The sequence below is a fragment of the Lupinus angustifolius genome, chromosome LG04, assembly GCF_001865875.1.
Source record: "Lupinus angustifolius cultivar Tanjil chromosome LG04, LupAngTanjil_v1.0, whole genome shotgun sequence".
NCBI lineage: Eukaryota > Viridiplantae > Streptophyta > Magnoliopsida > Fabales > Fabaceae > Lupinus > Lupinus angustifolius.
Window position 1 is genome coordinate 20,753,150 of NC_032012.1, and position 9,055 is coordinate 20,762,204.

General features: G+C 34.1%; 1 protein-coding gene across 3 annotated transcripts; it reads left to right on the forward strand.

Annotated features, from left to right (window-relative positions):
- On the forward strand, nt 1,029–8,768 carry LOC109346164 (tRNA-dihydrouridine(20/20a) synthase-like). 3 transcript variants are annotated; one of them, XM_019585569.1, is made up of 14 exons: nt 1,029–1,180; nt 1,548–1,637; nt 1,727–1,853; nt 2,732–2,859; nt 2,953–3,022; nt 3,128–3,230; nt 5,162–5,279; nt 5,357–5,438; nt 6,103–6,164; nt 7,051–7,123; nt 7,221–7,301; nt 7,682–7,762; nt 8,376–8,559; nt 8,595–8,748. In XM_019585569.1, the coding sequence occupies exons 2-13, from the start codon at nt 1,603–1,605 to the stop codon at nt 8,541–8,543; spliced, it is 1,128 nt and encodes a 375-aa protein (XP_019441114.1). In that variant the 5' UTR covers nt 1,029–1,180; nt 1,548–1,602; the 3' UTR covers nt 8,544–8,559; nt 8,595–8,748. The 3 variants fall into 3 exon arrangements, with proteins under 3 accessions (XP_019441114.1, XP_019441113.1, XP_019441116.1); XM_019585568.1 differs by having other exon boundaries at nt 8,376–8,768; XM_019585571.1 differs by lacking the exon at nt 1,029–1,180 and having other exon boundaries at nt 2,737–2,859; nt 8,376–8,768.

Here is a 9,055-nt window from a genome sequence, read left to right on the forward strand (position 1 = left end):
GTGTAACCACCACCATGACATAATTTATATATTCCTATTTTGCCCTTCAAAAATTTATTTAAAAAAAAATCATATAATCCTATATAACCATCTCAAATATATTAACTATAAGTTGCATATCTATATCTATACTTCTATACCATATATAAAGCCAAAACTTGAAATAACTTCCTTAATGGTGTAATTTTCATTTCCTGTATTGCCCTTAATATTATTTAATTTTTACAAAAAAACTATATAATCCTAAGCAACTACCACCAATACATTAATTAATCACATATCTCACATTAAATTAAACATTATCATAAACAAAAAAATATAATATAAAGTACACTGAACACGACAAATACATTTTAATTCAAAAAATGAAATATATAAAAATGAAATATGTAGTATCACACAATATTCACTGGCAGACACGAAGTGCCTATACACACTAGTTATTATAAAACTCTTTTTTGATTTTGGTAAATCTTTCGGACTCAACTCACATGAACTTTAAGCCAAAAGTAATAATAATAAAAACAACAAATCCTATCATTAGCAAGCAGTGTTATAAAAATCGGTTTGTATAGGCCAGTTTAACCAGTAAACAAGTCCTAATACCGATATGATATAATAATTTTACCGGTCATGTAATTATACAGGTTAAAATCGATTATACTGATCGGTTTTTATTTAAAATTATTTTTTAATGAAAATAAAAAAAAATTATTTTTTATTGATTTTTCAACATTAATATTAATATATTTTATACGTATATCTAATTTCATCAGTATACAATTTAATTAGTAAATCATCGATTAAACTATTATACCACTATAGTATACCACAGTACTGTAATTCGTTTGATGACATGTCAATAACACCTATCATTAACACCAATACATTATTATGAGATAGGAAAAACAACAAATCCTAATATTTTTATATGCTTTTATAAAATTACATTTTACTGTATATTTTCAAATATTTTTTTCTTCACATTATTTATTTTCAGATATGTCTTTTTAGATTTTCCCACTACTTTAAATTAAGAAAACACGTATGCATATAAAAGTTGCAATTCCGAATTTCAATAGGTCGCTAACTGAAGTTTGTCGCCGGATTCAGTGAACGGTGAGACTCACCGCCAACTCCGACAAAAATTCCGGCGCCAGATTCAGTTTTCGTCCTTAATGTAGTAAACTCTTCCCTCTTTTTCCTTTCTTTCAAATCTGTTATGACATAATAACATCTTTGGCCATACCCTGCATATCTACTGTTTGATAAAATGCCTCAATGATAGTATTTCAAATTCATGTTATTGTAGAGAAGAAAAAAAACTGATTTTTTTTATTTCTTTCTTTAAATTTGAAGTGATATTCTTATTGGGTAACCATAACATTCATATTTCCAGGTTCTGTTTTCTGTGGGTTGATTTTGATTGATTTGCTTATGATTAGTGATGATGTTAGAATTAAAATTTGTTGCATTAATTAAAAAATTGTTACCATTCCTTGAATTTACTCATTTTCTTATTAAAATATGGTTACAATTTGTTGCAGATTGTAGATATTTTCTGCTTATACTCAGAAGGATCAATCACATATTATAGTTGTGATGGTTTCGAGTAACTATCTTCCTCCTTGGTTCAGGTGGGTAGCTGTGTATCTCTGCTTTGTTTTCTTTTCTCCTATCTTTACTGTTTGCTTGTGATATAGAATTTTTGTTGCTTGGAATCCAGTGTTGCTCCAATGATGGATTGGACAGACCATCACTATAGGACTCTAGCACGCCTCATATCGAAACATGCTTGGTTGTACACGGAGATGCTTGCAGCTGAGACTATTGTTTATCAAAAGGGAAATCTGGTAAGTTTATAACGATAAGTCTGATTGTTAACGTAAAAGGCTCTTTCTTTTTAAAACTTCAAACTATGGGCTATAGTTTTTTTCCTTTCAAATATGTGAGTAACGGAGTTAAGATTGCATTTGTCAAGGACCTACTCTTGTGAAAGCTTAAGCGAGTGTTATGAGTGTCTTTATAACTATAACACCCTCCTCACACGAGCCATTTGGGAGTGGCAATGCACAGTTCCACTCAACCTTGTGAGAAATTCAAATTTTTAGATCGAGGGGCTTGGAGGGAGCAACTCTTGACTTTCTGTTCATTGAGGCTTTAATACGATGTCAAGGACCAATACTTCTTAGAGAAAGCTTATGCTTTTAAGCAAAGGCTAATGACAATGACTTTGTATCTCTAACACAATTTAATAGTCTGCTCGTACTTGTCTAGTAAAATATATTTTATAGTGAATAACGATTGACTTTTTTTGTTTGAAATCTGTTTTTCTTTATCATGAACCATTTTTTCCAAAAAAATTGGCTGTCGGGTGGAGGCGAATGAATGATTCATTATATAATCTAACACTCCCCATCACGCAAGAGCCCTTTGGGCTTGATGCGTGAAGACTTTGCTCATGCCTACCTACCATGTGCTGAAATCGAATTTGCTATTTAGAAGAATGGGACGTCAAGGATCGAACTCTAGATCACTTGATGATGGAGGCTTTGATACCTATCATGAACTAACTCTCTCAAAAGCTTAACCTATCGGGTTAAGGCAAATGAATGGTTTTATATATTAACATTCCCATTGAAGCTGACATTTGTATGGGTTGGTATTTCACACCATTTCTTGATAATTTGGTACTCGAAAACCATTGATTTTTTTTCTTTATTATGTTCAGGACAGGTTCTTGGCATATACACCTGATCAACATCCTATTGTGCTTCAAATTGGAGGGAGTAATTTAGAAAATTTGGCAAAAGCAACTGAACTTGCTGATGCTTACGGCTATGATGAGATAAACTTCAAGTTTGTTTATTTCTTATCACCTTAAATATGAAAAGTTTCATTTTTTTCTTGTATTTCTGATGGGCATATTAATTTATTTTCAACATATATCAGCTGTGGATGCCCTAGTCCAAGAGTAGCTGGACGGGGATGCTTTGGTGCACGTCTTATGCTTGATCCAAAGGTTAGAAAAGTTTCCTTAATTAAATATAACATGCAAACAGATTCAATATTTATGTTTTCTTCATCAATGTGCATTAATATGAAAATGTAATGTATGCAAGGAAAGTTTGTTGCTGAAGCTGTTTCAGTAATTGCTGCCAATACAAGTGTACCAGTCAGTGTCAAATGTCGGATTGGTGTGGATGATCATGATTCTTACAATGAGTTGTGTAAGATCTTTCTTTAAACATTCTTTGTTTATTATTCTCTTTATGCTGAAAGGATGCACTGTTAGGATTTTTGAGTAAGGTTCATCCTTTGGGAGGGAAGGTTGCCCCATTCCAAGATCAAGGTATGGCACAAGCCCTAGCAAGGGCTTATAGTGGTACTTGCAAATGACCTACCACTACCAATGATTAATCACTAGCAAAAACCCAAGAACTTCGAGATAACATAGTTTGGTGCAATAATTAAACCGACCCTTGTGGAATAATAGAATTCATCCTCTTAAAAAGTTTATATTGGAATTAGTATTATGTATGCAGCATAAGAGATAATAATATACGTGAATATATGTTGGTATGGCTACACAATTCCCCATTTGCTATATTTCCAGAACTATTGCAACGAAGCTGTGCTCAAAGAATGTCCTGCTTTTATAATGCACTTAATCGGTTATCAAATTGATTAGGTGGGTTCTTATCATCTCTAAACCCTTGGTTCTTTTACAATTAACTTTGATGTTACTACTTACTAATTCAAACCAAATAGTGGCCTGCTGATAGGAGCTGGGAATCTTTATTGCAGAAATCATGTTTGTTATTAGCATCGCGAGGGTCGTAGTTGGTAGCTAATGACTAATGAAAAAGAAAATCCTTCGATAGACTATAGAAATGTATGGAACCTGACATGAATTTTTTTGTATGGAGTTAATGGCATCACTTTTTTTTGGCATTTGAGAAGACCAGTCAGAATAAGAACTTAAGTCATCATTTATTTCAGTTTATCTTTGGCCATCCAAGGATTTTTTATTAAAAAAAATAGAATTTTATTACAAAAAAAAGAGCAAAGTACAGCTAATAGGAGGATAAAATATCCTTCAAAGCAGGAGAAACAAATTGCAGCATGTTGTTTTTTCTATAGGAATATGAATTGGTGACTCCCTTTAAACAGCCGTTAGCAGCATAACACCATAGAGGCCAAAAACACAGTCCAATCTCAGAGCAAATTGAGGAACACCAAAACAGCCCTAAAATTTGAGCGTAGATTGCACATACCCCGGTGCCGCAGGTAAAGTTTGCCTAAACTGATCTCCATGTGGGCGAATTCAAATGTCAACAACACATGGGAAGCACTTTGTGGGCATGGCAAAGCCAATGCCCAATCGGTGATTAGTCTCACCCAAAGGCTGTGAGGACACCTTGTGATCATAAAAAAAGTTTGCGAAGCAGGTGTACACAGCCAAAGCCCACCAAGGACCCCAAACAGGTTGTTTCCTTGATTATAAGCTACAGTTGAGCTTCACTTAACAAGCATATCTAGAGAAATAGCAGTGTGAGGTTTGTGACCTTGCAACAAGCCAACAGGCCATTTGTATAGATCCTGTTATGTGATGCTATCCAAACTGCGGACCTGACTTAGTGGAAGCTTTGGAGTTCCAAATCTATTTGTCAAGGGGAAATCTTTTAAGATATGATGAATTACTTTGTATTTTGGTAATTAGAGAGCCCCTTATTAGGATCTAAGCGTCAAATGACTTTGTTATTTTACTTTTTATAGCATCCTAGGTTTAATTGCTCTCTGTGGTGCTATTTTCGTACAAGCTTTATGGGTCTCCATTCGACAATGTCATTGATGTGGTTTAGAAATCATAATTCTTATATTAGGTTATAATTTTTAAAAGGGAGGGGATCCACTTACTCCAAGTAAGTTTAGAAAACTTACTCTACATCCCAACCATCAATTCTAGGAAAATCCAATGGTTTGAATTAGTGAGTAGATCTAAACCATTGGATTTCCCTAGAATTGATGGCTAGGATGTGGAGTAAGTTTTTTAAACTTATTCTTTGAGTAAGTGGATCCCATCTCTTTTAAAAATATTTGTGCTCATGTTGTTGGGCTACATATTGAACTTGTTGTTGTCACTTTTCTTGACTCTCAGGTGATTTTGTTTACAAGGTTTCTTCTCAGTCACCTGCTAAGCACTTCATAGTTCACTCAAGGAAGGCACTGCTTAATGGCATTAGCCCAGCTGAAAATCGGAGTATTCCTCCGCTGAAGTATGTGCCTGGAAATTTTTTATTTTTGGAGTCATTATGTAGAGAACTGGAGATGATTTGTCACTTTTTTAATACAGATATGAATACTTTTATGGACTTCTACGTGACTTTCCTGACTTAAAATTTACAATCAACGGTGGCATTGCTAGTATTGATGAGGTGAGTTGTTGTCATGGTGATCATTCCTAGTTCAGGCTTAATTTCTCCAAATCATGGAATAAAGAGCAATTCCATCACTAATTGCTTCATGGGAGTTTTTGGAGATCAATAACTGGTTTGCTAATTCCTTTATTAAGATTCTACTTGAGACAATGGTGCATGGTTCTATCTAGATATTCATTTAAAGTTATTTGATTACTGATTGTCCGGGGACCCTGTTTTTTCACTGAATATGGTGAATGCATAATTAATTATATTGTGGCTTGATTTTGCTCAATGGTGGTCATCATCTTGTATGAATTATGTACTCTACCTTCTTGGGTTCTACTTGTGGTGTGTCAATACTATTAAGAGGCCATTTCAGACTATACCACTGACTCTCTTTAAATTCAACATATGTTATTGTGCGGAAGCCAATATTCTTCAAGATATAATTGGCTTCTTCGCAAGGTTGGTTAATTCTGGTGAAGGGCTTCTACAATTTTGCTTGTACGTCTGATTTTCATGCTGCCTAGTATCAAATCTCCCTTCTTTTGGCTTTTGAAATTGTTTGGTGTACACTTGAGAGTGATAAATCCATAGGCGTTTCTAGAATTGAAATCATTCTTATGATGGGTACCTGTTCTGACACTTGGTGCTCGTTTTCTTTGGAGTTTGATTGTAGATCAATTCAGCTCGAAAGGCTGGGGCTCATGGTGTTATGGTTGGACGTGCAGCATACAGTAAGTAAGTGTCAAATACAAAATTTCCCTGTTTTTGTGTGTAAGGTCTCAAAGAAAAAGAACTTACTAACGGGAGCCTGCTATTCAGCAAGAGGGGAAAAAGTTTTCCCTTCAACTTTCCAGAAAAATGATGATTTTACGAAAAAATAAATGTAGAATGTCTATTTGAAAAACTGAAGTTATACAAGAACTTAACTAAAACGTCAATTGTCATCTTAAGTTTTTCTAGAACTTCCTTTTACTTCATAGCCTCACTCAAATTTTCCTTCAAGTTTGAACAACTTGTGATAGCCGAAGTTCTTTGAATTTTAAAATATTCCTACTGTTAAGTATCAAAGTTCGACATCGATTGAGAATATGAACCAAGAGCTATTTATAGTGACTTAGGCTGGCAACCCTCCCCTTGTGAGCTAATTTTTGGGCGGAGTTGGATCCATTTATTCTAACACATGTAAACTTACATTGCTCTTCAGAAACAAAATGAATAAAATGTTTACTTGATTTTTTATTTTAAGAGAAAAAGGCAAAGCTCTATTAATATTTGCTAAATATGACTTGTTGCAAACTTGCAACCTTTCTAATGTGCCTTTTAAGATGAATGCCCTTTGGGCATAAGTGTTGTACGAAACACTGGCTTAACATGCCTTATGCTGAGATTTAACCATTATAAAAAACGGGTGTTAAAAGGATTTAAGTCTTGACTAGTTATTGTGGCTTTGTTATCATGTGAGGAACCAATGATCCTAATTCCCAAAAGCTTAAATTGTGAAGCCAATGTCTAAAAATGATTTTATATCTCTAATAATATTTTCATGTTGATTGAAATTTCTTGATCTTTATATAAATTGATACTTGGTAGCTTGAGTAACCATTGTTGATAATATTAACAGCCCTTGGCAGATTTTAGGACATGTAGATACTGCGATTTATGGTGCACCAAGCAGCGGTATTACACGTCGTCAGGTTCACTTACAAAATCTTTGTCCTAGAATGAATTCAGCTGTGCAAGTTACTGGTTATTATACCATTTTTTTGTGTTTTTACTTTTTCTCTTGTCTAGGTCATTGAGAAATATCAAGCCTATGGGGAATCAGTGTTGCTACAATATGGATTCCGACCAACAGTGCGAGATATTGTGAAGGTAAGGAAAGACAAATATAACCTCAGATTAGTTGATTTCCGAACTTACTTGTAATTTTTTTACTATTAAATGGAAGCTCCCCTATAGTATTGCTGTATATAGTGTAGTATAGCTGAGATATTCAGTAAAGGCATAAAGCGACCTTATTATATATATGTATTCTAACTTAGTTATATGCACATTTTCTTTGTTTGTTTTCTTGCTATGGTCGAAAGCCACATTCGATAAAATTTCCATGTTTTATATTAGGAATTAAAAGATTAGACATGCCTGGAGATTACTTTTCCTCCACCTTTTCTTTTGCATGAAGCAAATTAGATCTATTACTTCAAATTTATAATTTACTGTTATCATATGTCCATCATGTGACTTTGCTGCAGCCTTTACTTGGGTTTTTCCATTCTGAGCCTGGGAATGGACTTTGGAAACGCAAAGCTGATGCTGCTTTTCAAACTTGCAAGGTACTTTTACAATGGAAATCCTTATTATTTGAGTCTGAACAGCATTTGACTTACGTTGTATATGAATTCCAATGAAGTTATCAATACTCACACTTAAAGTAAACAAGCTTTGATCATCAACAAATCTTACCCAGTTAAGGATCCATTTGCGAGTTGGGTTTTGGAGGGGAAGGAAAGGTTTCGGAGTCATCTCATAAGTATATTTCATGGCTCTGAAGCCTTCTCTTCCCCTCTAAAACCCAACTCGCAAACAGATCCAAGGGGGCATGATATGGGGGTGTGGTATATTGTGGCAGATCTGTTCATATTCCTCCATATTGTATTAATATAACCCTTATTCCCTCTAATAACGGTCACAGATTTCTCTTCTCTATGTTTCCCTAGTAGTTTTTAAAATAGTTTTTTGACAAAGGAATACTGTTGTGGACCCATATTTGAAATTAGTGATGTATACTTACTGATATAGCTAATCCTTCTTACTCTATATAACACACGTATTATTAGCTAGTTATCTTGACTAGTTATGACGAGTTCATGCTATGTGGACTGGTTTGAAGGAATCTTTGTCATAATTTTTACATCATATCTAATACTGAATTCTTGAACCATGTAGTCAATCAAATCATTTTTTGATGAAACCCTGGTAGCAATTCCTGATTCTGTCTTGGATTCACCTGTTGCGGTGGAACCACCATCTGGTCGTGGAGATCTTTTTGCTAACATAGACAGTCTATTGCCTCCCCCATACAGAACAAGAGAAGAGGATGCTATATTTGCATAGGTATTTGTGTACTCTACAAATACTTGTCCAAGTAACTATTTAAGTGAACTTCAAATGTTTTCATTGCCATTTTTGGAGAAATGATAGGTCTCATGCAGCAGAACACTAATAGAAAATAGATTCTTCAGTTATCTATTGTAAGCAATTACTATTGCAATGTATAATATATTCAATGTAGAAACCTCAAGCAAAAACTAGGTTGAAATTCTGTAGTTTTTGGATGTGCAAATTTGCATTGGATGCTCTGTTAAGTTGAATGTTTCATTGGCTCATATTTCTCTATATTAGATAAGCTCATAAGCCCCATTTCCACCCCACTAAAGAAACAAATAGTACAGAAAATGCTAAAGCCAATACAACCTTCATTTATGGGAATGGAAACTATGAAAATTTGTGACTAGCAACTTTACCAAACTAGATGCTTTTGATGAAGATTAGATAACTTGGATTTCGATTTGTTTTGACTGAAATCTAAGTTTTATAATCTTCATCTAATGACTTGGATTTGTTAA